Source organism: Sinocyclocheilus anshuiensis, unplaced genomic scaffold, assembly GCF_001515605.1.
Source record: "Sinocyclocheilus anshuiensis isolate Anshui unplaced genomic scaffold, SAMN03320099.WGS_v1.1 scaffold848, whole genome shotgun sequence".
NCBI classification, from domain to species: domain Eukaryota; kingdom Metazoa; phylum Chordata; class Actinopteri; order Cypriniformes; family Cyprinidae; genus Sinocyclocheilus; species Sinocyclocheilus anshuiensis.
In genome coordinates this window covers 274,815-295,193 of record NW_015549628.1, presented here as the reverse complement: position 1 = coordinate 295,193, position 20,379 = coordinate 274,815, and the positions used below count along the sequence as shown (strand labels likewise).

The 20,379-nt window shown below is 36.3% G+C and overlaps 1 protein-coding gene across 1 annotated transcript in view; it reads left to right on the top strand.

The window, feature by feature from the left end:
* Positions 1-20,379, top strand: part of LOC107659525 (inositol 1,4,5-trisphosphate receptor type 1-like) — a 167,435-nt gene that overhangs the window by 140,247 nt on the left and 6,809 nt on the right. Inside the window, exons 55-61 of the mRNA XM_016448504.1 lie at positions 4,685-4,860; positions 6,038-6,202; positions 6,370-6,559; positions 7,670-7,756; positions 8,697-8,842; positions 9,745-9,910; positions 11,220-11,380. Of these exons, the coding sequence (XP_016303990.1) occupies positions 4,685-4,860; positions 6,038-6,202; positions 6,370-6,559; positions 7,670-7,756; positions 8,697-8,842; positions 9,745-9,910; positions 11,220-11,380 (1,091 nt within the window). The remainder of the gene's footprint in view (positions 1-4,684; positions 4,861-6,037; positions 6,203-6,369; positions 6,560-7,669; positions 7,757-8,696; positions 8,843-9,744; positions 9,911-11,219; positions 11,381-20,379) is intronic.

Genomic DNA, 20,379 nt, shown 5'->3' with positions numbered 1-20,379 from the left:
TATTTATTTTATTGGCATATATAACAGTTATCTGTATAAATTATAAAACACTATTATGACAAGGTAATGTTTAATTTATTATATTATATGAAGAGTTTATTTGCAAAAACAGATAACTCAAAATGTCAAAAATCATGTTTTTTTATTATGTTATCATGTTTTTATTGTGTTTTATTGTGTTAGTTAGCTGTTTTTTTTTTGTTTTTTTTTAACCTAGTCAAAATAACCCAACTGCAGTTTGATTGAGATAAACTGGAATGCACAATGAAAAAACATGATTTCTATTTCAAGTTATCTGTTTTTGCAAATGAACTCTTCATATATATTTATTACATTTTATATTATCATCTCACACATGGATCGGCATTTTCTATAATGTATTTCTATAATAAAAAATACATATCTGATATGACTTAATATATAATTATCATCAAACAGTGATAATTCATATTCTCAAGGATGAAAGATTAAACGGAAAAAAAAGAAAAATGATTGCACAACCATCAATTAGGTGGCGATATGCACTAAGCATGTAAACGACCATTGAACAAAAGAAGAAGAAAGAAACAGCATGGCGCGCTTTTTCTTAGCGTCCGTTTGCATAGTGACTCGTCGATTCGTCGCTCTGTTGAGAATGTCTGGAGTCTTAACCAGGAACATACTCGGAGTTGAATGAACTTACTCCCGGACGCGTTTTTGGAACCACATACATCGAGTAAGCAAGGTTTGGGGTTAATCAACCGAAAGTTCAGGGTTTAGCTGATGGTAAGTTAACCGTGCTTTCTGGAATACACCCCTGTTTATGTCAGAGCTGAGATTTGACCCTGAAAACAGAGACCCATATAAAGTCAAAGGACTGGCATTTACTTCATTCTTACATCACAGAATTAGCACCTGCTGCTTGTGTTCAAGTTTGTGATCAATATCATCCTAATGTAAGCGATGTTGTAAGTACATACGAGGAATATTTCTTAGGCCTTTCTGTGTTTATTTAGCTCTTTTTTTGTTGTGTTGAGCATTGATTGTCCAGTCATTGTGACTGGCATAAGTGCCACATTGTGACTGACATAAACCCTGCATTGTTCAGGCTGGGGTCAGGCTCCAAGGGCTCTTTTGTTTTGGACCTTTCCCTTTCTCAAAGCGCACATGAGTGCTTGGGCCTTTAATTGAAATCTCTAAAAACAAAAGGCTCCACTGGACACACTGAAATACAGCTCTGGTACATATACAATATAGGTCACGATTTGAAATGCAAACCAATAAAAGCTGATAAAGGACATGTTAAAGGTGGATTTGAAATATTGTCTTTGCAATAAACATGGTTGTAAAACAATCGGTAAACTGACAAAATATTTATAATCGGCTGTTTGATATTTAACAAAGAATAATATAAGTAGTTCAGTAGTTAATTTTCCTTCTGTACCACACTTGCTGTTTGATTGTCTAATGTTTTTCCAAAGATTTTATTGTTGCATGGGCCACTGGCATTTAAATGATACATTATTATTATCATTATTATTATAACTTACACTTATGCACAAAAAGCAACCATTACATTATTATGAACGTAATTTCAATTTATACAGTCTAAGTCAGGGGTGTCAAACTCAATTCCTGGAGGGCCGGAGCCCTGCAGAGTTTTGTTCCAACCCTGCTCCAACACACATATCATGTAGTTTTCAAATAAGCCTGAAGGACTTGATTAGTTGGATCAGTTGTTTAATTAGGGTTGAATCTCCGGCCCTTCAGGAATTGAGTTTGACACCCCTGGTCTAAGTAATCACAAATTTTAAATTCTTGAATTTACAGTGAATTCTTAACGGCCCACAATTCTGCTTCATTGTGTCAGTTCTTATTGGTTGTTTCACGCCTTATTTTTCACTTTCAAAGTGGGCACTTCAAAATCGATTGTCTTCCGACACATTTTTATAAGCACATTTAAGAACAGTCAGTACCTCTAAAGCAGATTAAAAAAGGCCTTCTGCAGAGTTCAGTAGGTCCCTGAACAGTATTTGTAAAGGTCAAGCAAGAGGCCCTACAGAATTCCAGAATGTGTGTAAGAGCAGCGCAGAGGCGTGTTCTTTCCCTCCTGCCCAGTCTGCCAGAATGTAGCCATTCAAACACAATGAGGGCTCCAGAAGTAGGTCAGTGTGCGTAACCTCAATGCACAGGGACTTGAGCATAAATAGCATAAATGTTACAGCTGTGGGGAGATCTAGGGCTTTAAAGTAAAAGGGCTGGGTATAGCCACTTCCTTGTCAGTTATAGAAAGGCACATGCACATTGCAATTTTATTTATATGGTGCCTAAGAAACAGATGTTACTTTAAAGTATGAGTGAGTGGACATTACAGTCTTTCATGCATAGCTTCATTCTTCCTGACCTCAATTTCAGTTGCAATTGTGGCCAAACTTTGAGACCACTCGCTATTTGTTTATGTGTGTATGTTTGTTTATTTATTATTATTTTTCATTTCTACAGTATAGATTAATATTTTATATCAGTGATATACATTTTCATGTTATTTAATTCAGTATTTTTCTTTACAACCATCTCTTTACAAATAACATTTTCAGTGCAACAAATTTGTGAACTATGTCCCACTCAGTGTTTGGGAAAGTTACTTTAATTATTGCAGGTTTGCGTCATATTCTAAGTTTGCATTTCACTTTTCGTTTTAATTCATTTTGATGAATACTAAATCTGTTTTTGCGAGTGGGATGAATTAATGCACATTCACATTTAGTCTAGAACTACAGTAACATCATGTTCACACAACGCCTCTGTACTCCCGATTTCTCCCAATATGGGGACAGGAGAGCTGTCAGTCAATAAATGGGAAAACAAAGTAACTGGCGTTACTTTTTTGAGAAAGGAACTCAGATATTTTCTTGTAAATTAAAAACTAATGCGTTACTTTACTAGTTACTTAAAAAAATAATCTGATTACATAACTCGCGCTACTTGTAATGCGTTACCCCCAACACTGGTCCCACTTTTGTCTGATTGACAGTGGCATTCAAGTGGACATGATCAAAGCCTGATGATCAAGTTCGCCAGCATATATTGATAAAAGATTCCAAAAAAATCACATGATCAGTGTCACAAATTTACTTGATTAGTAACCTAGACGTAGTGCAGAATCTGAAATATTTAACTCGTTTCTTTGTGTTACTAAAACTTTATTTCCAGGTTTAAATTAGATTTAGAATCCTAGAGTTTCAGTGTGCAGTCTGTTTGTGTGTGTGTAAGTTTGTGGAAATGAATGGAACAGAGCCTTTGACGTCCTCGATTCTGAAAGTTTCCTGGCCGCCCACCAGCCCTGTCGGTCCAAACCCCAGCTCGGCTCGGTACCCGACACTCATGCATCTTTCAGCCATGATATTTTTAGCACGCCGTGTTATGTAACAAGCACCTGTCATGTGGTCTACTCGCAGGCGGGAGAGTGAGCAAGCGAGCTGGAACTATTGCCTCTGTGAAGATCCTGCAAATCCGACTGGCCTCATTTTTCTTCTCTGCGTATACACACACACACACACACCACCCCCGCAAGTTTCCTGGCCGCCCACCAGCCCTGTCGGTCCAAACCCCAGCTCGGCTCGGTACCCGACACTCATGCATCTTTCAGCCATGATATTTTTAGCACGCCGTGTTATGTAACAAGCACCTGTCATGTGGTCTACTCGCAGGCGGGAGAGTGAGCAAGCGAGCTGGAACTATTGCCTCTGTGAAGATCCTGCAAATCCGACTGGCCTCATTTTTCTTCTCTGCGTATACACACACACACACACACACCACCCCCGCTTAGCAATCCCACTAATATAAGACCTTGCTGTACTGTACCTTTCATTGCCATTCACTTAGAACAAGGATTAAAAACAATGCTAGAGCGGCTCATGACAAAGCTTCATCGAACCTTAACATATTCAAATGTGTTATGTAACTTTTTTCTATTTTTGTTTTTCAAAGCATCTTTCCCTTGAGGGCTAGAATGTGCCCAAACATGTTCAACAGGTGAAACTGCAAGTACTTTAGGGAATCCCATTTAGACCTGCTGTACAGAAACGCAGTTTCAGATACACAGTGCAGTCATGGGTAATGACAATGAATATAATCTTAGCTTAGCATCTGTACTTCTGTTATTCGTCAAAATTAAAATGTTTATTCAGAATTTTACTAGTTCAGCTCAAAATGAAATTCTTTTTGTTCCAAACCCATATGACCTACTTTCTTCTGTGAAGCACAAAAGGAGAAATTTAGCTGAATGTCTTGACTCCCGTTTTCCAGATGCACTGAAAGTTGAACAAGTCTTCTGAAGCCAAAATTGTATGAAATGTTAATTATAAGGTATTTTATAAGTCCTCATTCACTTCTTCTTTTGTATTCCACAGAAGAAAGAATAATGAGGGCAAGTGATGACAGAATTATCATTTTCATATTTCCATAATCAGATCAAGACGGTCGTACATGTTGAAACAACCTAAAAATTACACAACTTGCAGAAACACAGTGTGGTTTTTTAATCAGAATCTAAGTTGTGTCCCTGAGATAGTTGAACACAAGGCCTGTAGCATCGCTGACGCTGTAACCGTGACAGATGGCATGATAACATGTCACTTCTGTGGTATTTTTATCCCAGAGCATGATTGATGGCACTAAAACGTGTTTACCTATTTTTCCTCAGGCACCCTGGAGCCACACCTCTCTGCACTGCTTTGGGCGGCAATGTTGGTTTCACTGGCCATAGTTATAGTGCTACCCCAGCCTCATGGGATTCGGGCGCTCATCGCTTCCACCATATTACGCCTCATATTTTCGGTCGGCCTGGAGCCCACACTGTTTCTTCTCGGGGCCTTCAATGTGAGTGAACGACAGTCTTCTGCCAAAGCTCGTCGGGCCGCCAGTGTTGTTAGAGGGCAGCTCGGTGTGTTTTGCACTGAGGTGTGTCGTGCGTCACTGGGGGATTTCACACGGCTTTTACAGGCCGATGTTAAAATGGACTTGGCTCACACAATAACTCCACTTTCCCCTAATAGTATGCACACTTAGTATGCATCCAAACCAAATATCGGTTCCAAATCATCTTAAACTTACAGGAAAAGTTTCCCTAAAAAGTGTAATTGTCATCATTTGCTCACCCTCATGTCGTTTTAAACATGTATGACTTGAAACACAGAAGAGAGGTTTTGAAGAATGTTCATGCTGCTCTTTTCTCACATGCATGTATTCAAAACATCTCTTGTTTGTAGCAGGAAATACTGTGGTTTTGGAACAATATGAGGTTGAATAAATAATGACAAATCTTTAGTTGGGCAAACTAATCTTTTTGTACATGCAAGATGCACAATACTAAAACAAGTATTTTACTTGGTTATGCTTACCAAGACTGCATTTATTTAACCAAATATAGAGTACATTTTAAAATATTATTGCAGTTTAAAAGAACCATTTTCTATTTTAATATATTTTTTAAATCAAATTTATTCCTGTGATGCAAAGCTGAATTTTCATCGGCAATTAGTCTTCAGTGTCACAGTAATACATTATTTTCTTAAGGATTCTTTGATGAATCACTTTTGATCAATTTAATGCATCCTTGCTGACTAAATGTATAAGTTTCTTGCAAAAAAAGGAAAAAAAAAATCTTACTCTGAACATGTAAATGGTAGTGTAATTATTTCCTACAAAAAACAGCATGAGCTACTAACGATTGTTTGTTCTTGAACAGAGATAACAGTTGGAGCTTGTTTGCATTGTTCCAAATCATTAGCTGAATGCTTTGATAATTTAGTGGTTTTATGATTAAATATGATTTCAAAATAACTTTATGGAAATGTTTCATAATGCGGAGATTGAAAACTGATGCAAGTACTTTAGCCCGTAATTTGTGGTTTTGCTTCAATTGTTGGTGTATCCGTAATGATACACTACAGATAAATGTTCTTATTGCTAAAGGTTACATCAACTCATTATATATGAGCAAAAATTGTGTTTGTAACTCCAGTAAAATCTCTTAACGCTATGGTTGTGTTTTCAGGTGTGCAATAAAGTGATTTTTCTAATGAGTTTCGTGGGAAATCGCGGTACGTTCACGAGAGGATACAAGGCCATGATCATGGATGTGGAGTTCCTGTATCATCTGCTTTACCTCATTATATGCAGCCTTGGAGTCTTTGTTCATGTCTTCTTCTACAGCTTGCTTGTGAGTAATACACTCATACACTTTCAGTCACTCCACTAGACAAACCTATCTTTCACACAGCGACGTCTCTTCTAACTCTGACCTCTCACCTCTCACACTTTCACCGTCTTGTATACTGTATACACGCACGCACACACACACTCTCTCATCTTACTCTCTCTCTCCAGCTCTTTGACCTGATCTACCGAGAGGAGACGCTGTTAAACGTCATCAAGAGCGTAACCAGGAATGGCCGCTCGATCGTTTTGACCGCCGTGCTGGCTCTCATCCTGGTCTACCTCTTCTCCATTGTTGGATACATCATCTTCAAGGATGACTTCATCCTGACCGTGGACAGGATATCCAATAAAACTCTTGGTGAGAAAAACCGATGGATTTCTATCTGATGTTGCTCAAAGTCTGAAAATTACACTTTGAAAACACGTCCACATGGTACATGAGAAATCTCTTGTTGTTTCATGCAACAGGTCAGATTTCAAACATCTAGCTGGTTACTTCACAAGAACACTTACAGGTCACCCTAAAATCAAAAGAAAGATATAAGAAATTATGTTATGCTTATACAAAATGAAGCTTATTTTTATAACCAGTACAGGTTTTTTTTGCATTCTGGCACTATTTTTATGACAATTGTCATTTTACTCTTGAATCCCATTAGTGTTATGCAAAAAATCTAATTCTCCTTATTTTAATGTGAAAAAAATTTTGTATACTACAGTTTAAAGTTTGGGGTATTTATTTTTGAAAGAAATGAATTTTTTTAGTGCGCAAGGATGCATTAAATTGAGCAAAAGTGACAGTAAAGACATTCATAATGTTGCAAAAAAGATTCTATTCAAAGAATCCTGAAAAAATGTATAGCAGTTTCCATAAATTATTAAGCAGCACAACTGTTTTCAACATTGAAAATAATAAGAAATGTTTCTTGAGCAGCAAATCAGCATATTAGAATGATTTCTGAAGGATCATGTGACACTGAAGACTGGAGTAATGATGCTGAAAATTCTTCTTTGCATAACAGGAATAAATTACAGTTTAAAATAAATTCAAAATTAAAATTGATAAAATAATTATTTTAAATTTATTTTAAAGCGTAATAACATTTCACAATATTACAGTTTTTTACTGTAGTTTTTGATCAAATAAATGCAACTTTGGTGAGCATAAGAGACTTCTTTCAAGAACATTAGAAAAATCCTACTTACCCCAAACTTAAAATGATATTGAATCATATATTTTTAATGAATATGTGTGTGTTTGTGTGTGTGTTCACTGCTGTGTGTGTGCACTTTGGATGGGTTAAACGCAGAGCACTAATTCCTAGTATGGGTAACCATACTTGGCCACATGTCACTTCACTTCACTTCATATTATAATAATATAATAGCTATACTTTAATAATTAATAAATATTGATTTAAAAGTAACAATTTATAGCTCCTAATCTGCAGTTTTCCCCTATGTTCAGAGCAATCCGCCAGTAAGATGGGAGAGTTCCTGGCAGGCGCGGTGTGTCGGAAAGAGGAGAACTGTTCCACGGAGACCATGATGGATGGTATGGACCCCATCACTCACAACTCTCTCCTTAACACTCACATACTTCTAGTTAAATCTGAGTAGTATGGCCTGGTCATGAGACGAGGAAAGGAGAGACTCAGTGTTCTCAAGAATCCCTGGTAGGTTATGTGGGTGATGTTTGGGGTCGGAGGTTAATGACAGTCAGGCACTAAATGTTCAGCAGGTTCATGCTGGTTCGGGGTTAAAGTCCAGACCAGTCTAATTCGGATTTGCAAGCGGGTCTTTGAGAATGTGCAAATTTAAGATGTAAGGCCAGACTAATTTGATCACTGGAGCTGATCGGCCAGTCTGAACCCACTGAACCTGCGGCGTATGGCATGTCTGCCCCTGTGAATGTGTCTTACCTTGTTTAGCACATCAGTTAACATTGAAAGACCTCGCTTAGGCCAGTTTGAGACTAGCATTGTTCTTTCTCATAAACAGGGTTACTTAGGGTTAACAAGCACAAGATGATGGCAAAGCTGAAATTTCACCAGTCTTTAGCGATTCTTCAGAATGTTGAAAAAATGTAATTAATATTTATGTGGAAACTGTCATTAGTTTTTTAGTATTCGTTGATAAATAGAAAGTTTAAAAAACAGCGTTTATTTATAAAATAGATATCTTTAGAAACACCTTCGCAATCATAGCTAACACCGCTGACGTTTTCTTTATATAAAATATACAAATTTAGTTGTATAAATAGTTCGGTATTTGTTTGCAAATGATCTTTGACGTTTGTGAATGAGCTTTTGTTTGTTTTTTTGTGTTATGATCTGATAACTTTGGATCTTATTTTAGGAAAGCATTTCACCACAAATTCTATTTCTGCTTTAAGATTTGCATGTATGCAACCTTTTAGTCTGAGCACTTTCTGTAGAACATTCCACGGTAATACATTATTTGTTTAGCGATTATTGACGTGTTGTTTCCTGCAGCTGTAGGAGTACAGTCGACCGCTGTCGTGATTGAGGATAAGGAGAGGACGTGCGACTCGCTGCTCATGTGTATCGTCACTGTCTTGAGCCACGGTCTGAGGAGCGGCGGTGGGGTCGGAGATGTTTTGCGGAAACCTTCTAAAGAGGTACCGCACAAGGGCCTCAATATGAATTTGGGGCTTTGACTTTTTTTATTCGGCCTATGGCAGATGGGTGTTCAGAAAACCTGTTTGGAAACAATCACTATTTTTCCAATTCCACTTGTGCTGGAAAGGGTTATTATATTATTATTATTATTTAAAAAAAACTAGTGCTGTCAAATGATTAATCGCAATTAATCGCGTCCAAAATAAAGGTTTTTGTTTACATAATATATGAGTGTGTACTTTATATATTAAAATATTTATATATAATATAAATTATATGAATATAAATATATACATGTAGATACATGTAAATATTTTCAAAATATATACTGTATGTGTATGTATTTATATATACATAATAAATAAAGACAGTACACATACATATAGTATGTACACAAAAACTTTTATTTTGGATGCGATTAATCGTTTGACAGCTCTAAAAAAAAAAACGTTTTTGTTACTTGAAATAAAATAAGCATTACTACAAAATTAAAATGTAAATGGAAAATATAAAAATAAATGCTAATTCAAATTGGTATCTCACTGATACTAAAATAACACTGTTGAATAATTACAACTTGTCCTTGCAATAATTAAATAATTGTCCTTACAAATGCTGTTATGCTCACTGATTGGTGCATTTTGAATAGTCACTCAAACACTTTTTTCACTCTTATAGTACTTAAGTTTTGGTTAATCGGGCCTTAAAAATTGAAGTTCTCAAACAGTCTGTTTGGTTGCTCAGAGATAAGGGTAATTGGGCAGATTTAGGTAGAAAACTGGGTTATTGAGTCTTCACTCAGAAAGCTTGAGGACCACTGGTCTGTTATTGGATGTTGATTGGGAAATTGAATTGGAAACCGCACTGATATTATAATCTACTGCATCTCTTTTCTCCATAGGAGCCTCTATTTGCAGCCCGTGTGATCTACGACCTCCTCTTCTTCTTCATGGTGATCATCATTGTCCTCAACCTCATTTTTGGAGTCATCATTGACACCTTTGCTGACCTCAGAAGTGAAAAGCAGAAGAAAGAGGAGGTTCTGAAAACGACTTGCTTTATTTGTGGTGAGTGTCTACTGTACATGCCCTCAACGGCATTCCAGTGGCTTTCCATTCCAGTCAAATCACAAAACAAAATGCAAACGAAAGTGATCTTGCTCCACATCTCCTGAAATACAGCTGCAATTTTTGTTTATTAAAATAAACCATTTTATTATGGAACCTGAAACCTCATACTCAAACTGAAAACGTTACCACCAGACAGACAAATCAAGCTTAATGCTTCATTGCAGATCGAAAATAATAGCTTAATTGTTGTTTAAATGATTTTTGGACTTTTCTTGTCTTTGGACATTATTGTTTATATTTCAGTTTTGGCTTTGAAATGTACTGTAAGCAATACATCACATAAATCACATATCCATATATCTCTTTTCTTTTTTTTTAAATAAAGTTACGTCTATCTTCCCATCCATCCTGGATAAAAGTATGCAGAGTTATCTTCAGTCACAGGCGTATTCATTTCATGTACCTATGTCCCATAAATTTCATAGGCCCACAAAACTGTTTTGCTCCAGCATAAACATTAGGACGCCCCCTCTTCACCAGAAGTCTTAGTCATAACTCACTGTGGAGGTGGTGGAGTGTCTTCCTGTCGCCACTTGGCGTGTTTGACCATGTCAGTGTGAGATCAGCTGTAAATGATCATAAATCTCACAGTGTACACACTTGCTTCTATATAAATACTGTTTTTGACTCATGTCTTTTGATATGCTTTAATATTGAAACTGCAGTTTGTTGGGATTCAGTTGATGATTTCACAATCCATGACTAACATTTGAACACGCAACAGAATGTAATCTGAGATGAACAGTCCAAACGTGCGATTGGAGAGCAGGTGACGCGTTGTAATCAAGTGACAATTTCCCAATGTGTTCACTTTAGCATCGAAATTAGGGTATTTGTTTGTGACTATCACAAGATTCATAACCTCCGTTTGCTCATAACACGCACCATTCATGGTTGTATACAAACAGTTTCCCTGTGGTTCTACTTCCTCTTTCGAGATAGTACAGTTTTCTTTGAAACAAAACCATTTTTAAGAAAAAGGAGTTTGGTTATGCATCATGTCAAAGTCTTAAAAGATTGTTTTCCCTCTCACTGAATAAACTGCATAGAGCTAAATAAGTTTCTGACCTAAACAAATCCTCTTTTTGGACAACTGACCATTGGGCTGCTTTGTCACTTCAAGATTACACTCAATCTTGATCTTCTTAACTGACCTTAACCCTTAAAAACAAGGTTTATGTGGCAAGGCCCATTTACAACAACTGATTCAAACTCATTTCGTTGTAACTGTGTTTCTGTTCTACAGGTTTGGAGAGGGACAAGTTTGACAACAAAACAGTGACGTTTGAGGAGCACATTAAGGTGGAGCACAACATGTGGCATTATCTCTTCTTCATCGTGCTGGTGAAAGTGAAAGACTCCACGGAGTTCACAGGGCCAGAGAGCTATGTGGCCGAAATGATCCGGGTAATGTACTTGATAGGTTTGCTAAGATAAAATTATCATGTTTTCAGCCACAACAGCCAAGTTTTTTTTCATTTTAAACTAAATGTAACATCTTGGGTGGATATGGTATCTCAAAGAATTTCATTTGAACATTTTTTGTACCTCTTGTGCCATTTTGAAGAAAAGTTGAAACGGGATGCGCAACAAATTACCATGCATAAATCACACACTGGAATGTGTAGCATCATCCATGGCTAACCCTTCATTCAGTTTAAAGGAATATTCTGGGTTCATTACTAGTTAAACTCATTTGACAGCATTTGTGGCATAGTTTTGATTACTGCAAAAATTAATTACGACTGGTCCCTCCTTTTGTTGAAAAAAGGCAACAAGATTACAGTTACAATTAAAGTGAATCCATAATCCCAAAAAAAAAAGTAAATTAAAAACACAAAACATGAACAATATATTTTGAACAAGATATTTAAAATTTTACCATTTTGTTGCCATGACAATGTTATACCTAAATATTAAAATGACCAATTTTTGAAAGGGATGAATACTTTTATTCAGCAAGGAAGCATTAAATTGATCAAGTGACAGTAAAGACTTTATCATGCTGAACTTTGTATTCAGCAAGGAATAAAAACAAAACAATAACAAACGTAGTGTTGTTTCCAAAAAAAAATAAAAATGCCTTGGTGAGCATAAGAAACTTCTTTCAAAAACATTTAAAAAATCCAAACTTTTGAACAGTAGAGTAAGTGCTTTTATAAAATTCACATTGTTGGTTTTAAATCCTTAGAAAAAGAACTCCATTCGCTACCATTGTAAGTGCCTCGTTGTAAATTAAGGCCCCTTCCACACGGAGACGCGTTTAGCTGTATACGCATACATTTTGTATCGTATTGGCGTTTCGTCCAGACGGATCCGGCGTTTTGGGAGAGTGAAATCGATATTTTTTTAAACCGGGTCCGAGAGTGGATAAATCTGAAAACGCCACCCTTGCGTTTTCGTGTGGACAGCGAATCCGTATATTTTCTGAAACGATGACGTCATCAGCCCACGTCTCGCCCCTAGTCAGACACCGCTACGTCACGTAACAGCAACAAAAACTTGAACAAACACTGAACGGTTGTCTTTTTATTAACTAACATTAACACAGATTAATAAATGTATTGTTCCATGTTCGTTTGTATACCACGCGCAAGGTTTATGTGCATAGTCCAAGTCGTCTTCTCCGTTTTTAGTGTATCTCTGTGGCATAATTACAGCGCCACATACTGGTCTGGCATGTATACTACATCGTTTTGTGTCGGTTTTGTGGTTTCGTGTGGACGCAGATATTTCTTGAGACCAGGGGGAAAAAAAGATCGGATAGGGAAAGCTCTGGCTTCGTGTGGATGTAGCCTAAAACTAGACAGCTGTCGCCTTTCAAGAAACTGAGTTCACCCTGAGGTCATTTAAGCCCTAGGGTCAAAGTCACTTGATGAGAGGGAACTAGCCAATAGCATGGCACAGTTTTGGATCAGTGGATGTGTTTGTTTACTGCTTTTTTGTGAACTCTGACAGTTGATAAGGCTGTGATAACTTGACACTGAGTGTCAGCTTGTACACACAGAGAGGGAACCAAAGAGTTACGATCAAACAGCACATCGATAAGGCGTTCGTGTGTGGGTTTCTTTCCCCCTCTACACAGCATGGCTTCAGAGAAGCTGTTTTATATCAGATTTCCAAAGAATGATGTATTTATGAGGACTAAACCATGCCATGATGGGGCATGACTTCTCCTCAGAAACGTTTTTAGATCTTTTTATGTTTATTCGAGCCCACAAACCCTGGGGCAGAAATGAACCGACTTGACCCTAGAAGTTTAGCTTGCTGTGGGGAATGTGGCCTACTTTAAGCTTTACCTTTGTGGAAAGTGAAGTACTTAAGAAATTTTCCACCAGATTCCTCGCAGTAAATCCCCTTAAATGACCCCAAACCTTCTACTTTGACTTATGCAATCATAACTTTGTGACCTTCAGTCTGTCAGGGACGCCAGAGCTTCTGTTTGCCTTCAGACTGGAGTCTTAAGATGTTCTGAAAATGGCTCGGAATGTGTTAATCCTTGAGAAAAGCTGTGACAGCACACACGGCTCGCTTCAGTTGGTTGATCAGAGAAGCAGGGGTTCCCCTCATGATTGCTATATGTGTACACCTTTGTATTCATGTTTCTTTGAAAAACTATCTCATATCAGAAAAACTCTTTTAACAACTATAGCAAATCACTGGGTGAATGCAAGTCTGTTGCTAAATGTGATATTTAAAAACAATGCCTTTCAAAATGAGGGCACTTATGTTGTTCATTTAAACATCCTGTTTTCATCTTTATTGTCTTTTTATAGGTCATCATATGCTTTGCTTAATGCAATGGCGTGGAACTTTAATAGCGTTTTATGTGACTTTTGAGTAATTTTAGGGAAAGAAAAGTGCTCAGGAAAGCCCCTTCTGCACAAGTGGTTGTTCTCTTGACGCAGATGGCGCAGCGGTGGGTTTCTGACACAGTTTCTGATCCGGGTGGTGTCTTTTGGCCCAGGTCCCAACTTCCGTGGCACATTTCGAGGGTTTGCCATGCGGTCTTGGGAGGAATCACCTGACTTGGGATTAGTTGCCCTTTAAGGTCTCCTAAAAAATAAGAATGCTTTGACTTGACAACAAAGGGTAGAGCATCATTTGTGATGCAAGGTCTCCTCTCTCTGTGGTTTCTGGGAAGGTGAGAAAGAAGAGCATCAAGCTGAGGTTGGTAAAGCCATTATTTGACTAGAAAATGCACATGAAGTCACTTTTTGACATTTTATTTAGTAAAGAGAGGACAGGAAGTGATAGGGAGAATGGGATCAGGAAATGACACAAACTGCATACGTGAGCACCTGCAGGAATGAGTCTAACAACCTGGAAACAAGTTAACATTTTTGAACTTTTGTTTCTACCATCCTGAATTCAGAGGTGAAAACAAGCTCAAAATATTTTCACAATTTATCCTATGACATAAAATACATAATTGATACCCTATTTGTTATTTTTTAAAGCTTTTTAGACGTTCTGAAATAGTGGGACTTCAGAGATGGTCGGAGTAATTAAACGTCATCACAACGAACAGAAAAATTCGCCCACTCACTAGTCCCTTTTACAACCTTATTGTGTTTTTGCTTGTGCTCTTGCAAACTATTCAAACTTAAACTTTCTACAGTGCAGATTTTTAAAGAAATATTAAATAAATAGTAATGCTGTCAAACGATTAATCGAGATTAGTCACAACCAAAATAAAAGTTTTTGTTTACAGAATATATGTTTGTGTACCGTGTATATTTATTATGTATATGGAAATACACACACATGCATGTATATATTTTTAAAAAAAGTTATGTTTATATATTAAATATATTTATTGATAATATAATTTATGAATATAAATATAGACATGTAAATACATGTAAATGTTTTCTAAATATTTATATATACATAATAAATATACACAGAACACACACATATACTATGCAAACAAAAACGTTTATTTTGTATGCGATTAATCGCAATTAATCATTTGACAGCACTAAAAATAGTTATAAGTAGTAGCTTAGTGGTGGTGACATTGAGGTCATGAGGCCTATGGTTCATTTGTAGTCAGCTTTTTACTTCTGGTGATTGTATTTAAGCTTCGAAATTCATAATTTATTCATGAAGATTATCTTGATGAACAGGATATGTGATAATCATGAACATTTGTGGGCCACAGAGCTTATTTTCTGCAACAATCCAACAGATAATTGTTGAGGAACCAGAGTGATTCTAATTGTTGACTTGGTCTACAAAATGTTCTAATCCCTGCAACACTTTGTCTTAAATTTCTGCTCTTACTGCGCTTAAAACAAATATATACACCTAAATTGCTTCAAGACCAAAGAGGAAAACCTTTACTGTTTGATCGTCTACTTTCAAGGGAAAGAAAAGTGCTCAGGAAAGCCCCTTCTGCACAAGTGGTTGTTCTCTTGACGCAGATGGCGCAGCGGTGGGTTTCTGACACAGTTTCTGATCCGGGTGGTGTCTTTTGGCCCAGGTCCCAACTTCCGTGGCACATTTCGAGGGTTTGCCATGCGGTCTTGGGAGGAATCACCTGACTTGGGATTAGTTGCCCTTTAAGGTCTCCTAAAAAATAAGAATGCTTTGACTTGACAACAAAGGGTAGAGCATCATTTGTGATGCAAGGTCTCCTCTCTCTGTGGTTTCTGGGAAGGTGAGAAAGAAGAGCATCAAGCTGAGGTTGGTAAAGCCATTATTTGACTAGAAAATGCACATGAAGTCACTTTTTGACATTTTATTTAGTAAAGAGAGGACAGGAAGTGATAGGGAGAATGGGATCAGGAAATGACACAAACTGCATACGTGAGCACCTGCAGGAATGAGTCTAACAACCTGGAAACAAGTTAACATTTTTGAACTTTTGTTTCTACCATCCTGAATTCAGAGGTGAAAACAAGCTCAAAATATTTTCACAATTTATCCTATGACATAAAATACATAATTGATACCCTATTTGTTATTTTTTAAAGCTTTTTAGACGTTCTGAAATAGTGGGACTTCAGAGATGGTCGGAGTAATTAAACGTCATCACAACGAACAGAAAAATTCGCCCACTCACTAGTCCCTTTTACAACCTTATTGTGTTTTTGCTTGTGCTCTTGCAAACTATTCAAACTTAAACTTTCTACAGTGCAGATTTTTAAAGAAATATTAAATAAATAGTAATGCTGTCAAACGATTAATCGAGATTAGTCACAACCAAAATAAAAGTTTTTGTTTACAGAATATATGTTTGTGTACCGTGTATATTTATTATGTATATGGAAATACACACACATGCATGTATATATTTTTTAAAAAAGTTATGTTTATATATTAAATATATTTATTGATAATATAATTTATGAATATAAATATAGACATGTAAATACATGTAAATGTTTTCTAAATATTTATATATACATAATAAATATACACAGAACACACACATATACTATGCAAACAAAAACGTTTATTTTGTATGCGATTAATCGCAATTAATCATTTGACAGCACTAAAAATAGTTATAAGTAGTAGCTTAGTGGTGGTGACATTGAGGTCATGAGGCCTATGGTTCATTTGTAGTCAGCTTTTTACTTTTGGTGATTGTATTTAAGCTTCGAAATTCATAATTTATTCATGAAGATTATCTTGATGAACAGGATATGTGATAATCATGAACATTTGTGGGCCACAGAGCTTATTTTCTGCAACAATCCAACAGATAATTGTTGAGGAACCAGAGTGATTCTAATTGTTGACTTGGTCTACAAAATGTTCTAATCCCTGCAACACTTTGTCTTAAATTTCTGCTCTTACTGCGCTTAAAACAAATATATACACCTAAATTGCTTCAAGACCAAAGAGGAAAACCTTTACTGTTTGATCGTCTACTTTCATTCAGGTAACTGAGGTTAGATCAAGCGCTGTGTCTGTAGGTAGAACCCCTACATGAACCTGCCCTTTTCCCTGCAGCTTTTTTCCCCCGTGAATATTATTCACAGCTTTGTGATGACGTCTGTTGTAATTGTCGCACTTTGAAGCGGTGCGTGAACACTCGGCTCCCATTTAGGACCGATGCTGTTGTTGCTGCTCAGACCACAGAGCATCCTGTCTAAGTGTGTGGGCTCTTGCGGTATTAGTAATGAAATTCACACTTCCCTCATTTCCATTGAAGCAGCAGATACAGTTGAAATTGATGTGGCTAGACCGCTCACACATTTACTGGCAATGCTGTCAAGTGTAAACAAAGCTTAGGAAATAGAGGTTTGAGAGGGGGCTGGTTCGGACGCACGAATGTGCACAAACACACCCAAATAACTGTCAAACCAAAGCAACACTGCAAAATAAACAACAACAACAAAAAGATGCTTACGTTACATTTGCCCCTTTTTCCGTCATACCGGATAAAGCGAATGAGCGCCGTTATAGTTTCTTCATTAGAGAGACTATGCTGTACTCACCCTCATGTCATTTCAAACCTGTATCATTTCTTTCTTCTTTGGAACGTAAAAGAGGTTTTTTTAGTAACAAAAATGTTTGGTTATTAACACTCTTCATAATATCTTTGTGATGATATATGATGACAAAATGTTCATTTTGTATGAACTATCCCTTTAATGTTTTCAGCTTTTTTCTTTTTACATAGAAATAGTTGTAGTTCTCGTTTCTGTAGAATTAAAACCAGAGGAAGCAAGTATTCAGTGTAGGTTGTGACGCAGACATGTCACTATATCCTCTTGATTTATATCCAGCAGCAGAGACAGTGTTTTTTATTTCGTTTTTAAATTTGTTGGTTATTTGGAGAAATGGGATCATTAAAAATAGTTTTAGGATTTGCTAAATGTCCGGTTTGACTGGTATTATAAACAATGGTTTTACTTCAGCCAACAACAAAAATAGCTATGAAAATTTCCCAATTTTTTTTGTTCTTAATTCATATGATTATCAGAGGCAGTGATTTTTCTTCTTTTTTTTTTTACAGCACGAATATCTTTCAGATATTCAAGAAAAAAATCTAAAATATTTGCTAAGAGTTTGCTTAAACTACGTTATCACATTTAACTACTATTTTAAGAAAAAAACTGATCCAGCATCTGGTTGTGAATATTGTTTAAATATACATTTCTGAATATACATTTTTTTAAGGTATACATTTTGTTTTATATTACTTGCGTTTTTATTTGTTCATATGATGTGTTTGCTTCATGAAACATTTTATTTGAATTTATTTAATTGATAAATTATAATAAAATAAGAACACAGTATTCAGGATTTGTTGGTTATTTAGAGAATTCCAAGTGTTTCCTAAATTTTAATATATATATGTGTAATCATTTTATTGGATAGTTGTCTATTTAGAAAACACAACAAAATTATAATAAAGTGTTTTGTTTTTTTTTGTATTTTATAAATGTGTTATTCACACTAGTTTATTTTTTTGTGTTTTCTCTAGGTTTCTCTGGTTAAATAAAGCTATATTGAGAAGTGTAAAAGTAAAATATGAGTTGGTAGGGCATCGGTCTATGTAATTTACCCGCTATGTGGTAGTCTGAACAGTGTGGCTGACATTGGCTTTACCATTTGACAGATTTCAAAAGCAGACTCAGTCAGGATGAAACAGGTCTGATTAGAGATAATGCTGTGTGCCTGTGTGATGATGATGACGAAACCGGCTGACAGCTGGGCTCCATGCACAGACGACATTGTTTGTGGGCGGGAGGTAAACACAAACCTCAACATCTGTGGCAGCAGGAAGTGAGTGCACACGCACTCCTCTCTTGTTCTCAGAATGAGTGAGAGCATTACCTCTGATTTTCCCCTGCGTCTGTCTGAAGTGTGTGCGCACGGCCCATCTGAGATTTCAGAGACAAGGGGACTTCTCTGCACCTGCAGCCTGAAGACCTCTGTCTCTCTCTTTCTGTCACACACACATGCCTGTAAGCGGGTAACTGACATAATTACATATGCATGAACCGTTCTTCCCCATCATTTAAGGATAACGTTTATATAAATGTAGAAGGGAAAGTTTATTTTTAGATGCTATGACTTGTCAACATTTCCTATGGAAGCTGTGTTCTGCCTCAGTAAATATAAGACTATTTCTCAAAATTGTAATTTTATATCTTAGTGTAATTTAATCTTTATTTTAGAATTTGTCCTGCTTTCTTCTAATGGGGATTGACAAATATAAGTGAGCTGTTTATTGGTTGAATTCCCTGCTCTGTTACTTTCAAAAATATTGGTATTTTATGGCTAAGCCAACAATGTTATTTTGAGGCGGGACTAGTTAAGGACTAGTAGTAGAGAAGGGGAGTGTTCAGGACACCTGCTTGAAAACAGTCATTATTTTGCAGTTATCTTTGATGGATGCAGAAATTAAGTTTTCATGTGAGAAAATAGTGTTTTCCTTCAACCAACAACAAAACTGACTCATTTTTTTTCTTATATTTTAAATTTATATCCAGTGTCAGAGTTGAAGTTTTCTTTTCTTTTCTTGACATCACAATTATTTGCAGATTTTCATGAAAAAAGCTTAAATATACCCACAGTTTGCTTTGTGATTTTTTTTTTTTTTTACAATATCCATGTTTTGTTTTGCTTAACTTTTTCCTTAAGTATTTTTTCTGCAAAGTTTCATTGAATAATTTATTTCAATTAAAAATAAAATATGTAACTGAGCCATTTATCGGTTTACTTCCAAAATTTATTTTTTATTTTTTATTTTTTTATAAATAAATAAACATTTTATTCGGGTGGCCTGACATGCCAATAACCAATTATCTTACTTTGTGACGGGACTATCTGTTTATTTCACCAATGGCAAACAAGGAGGGCATTTGGAAAAACCTGCTTGAAAACAGTAATTGTCACTGCTGGATGTTTTTTTTTTATGTTAAAAAAGTCCTGCAGTTTAAAACATCTTAAAGGGGTCATATGATGCGATTTCAATTGAGCAGTGTAGAGTAGCACTTGTTGTTTGTCATTTCTCCGATCACAAATGCATACATGGTTTTATGTTTACGTGGCGCGATGCAACGCAACGCGTAAAAAGTATGTCTTTATAATCTGTATATACTGTAATATTACACCAAATACACAAAATACTGTTCTTTTTAGCAGCATCATATGACCCCTTTAAGTATCCCATGCAGTCTTTCCAGGAATATGAGAACACAAAAACTTCATGCATAGTAGTTATACATAGAAAGAATGGTGTTTAAAATAGCTATATATGTTGTGTAGCATGTCACAGCAAAGCTGTCATGAAAACTGCCAGAGGAACTCACTGACTTCCTTATAGGATATGAAGAAAATATGCAAATATGTTCACAGCATTCACAAACCTCTGTAGTCGGGGCTTGTCTGTCTGCAGGCCGAGTTTGTGTGTGTGTGTGTGTGTGTGTGTGTGTGTG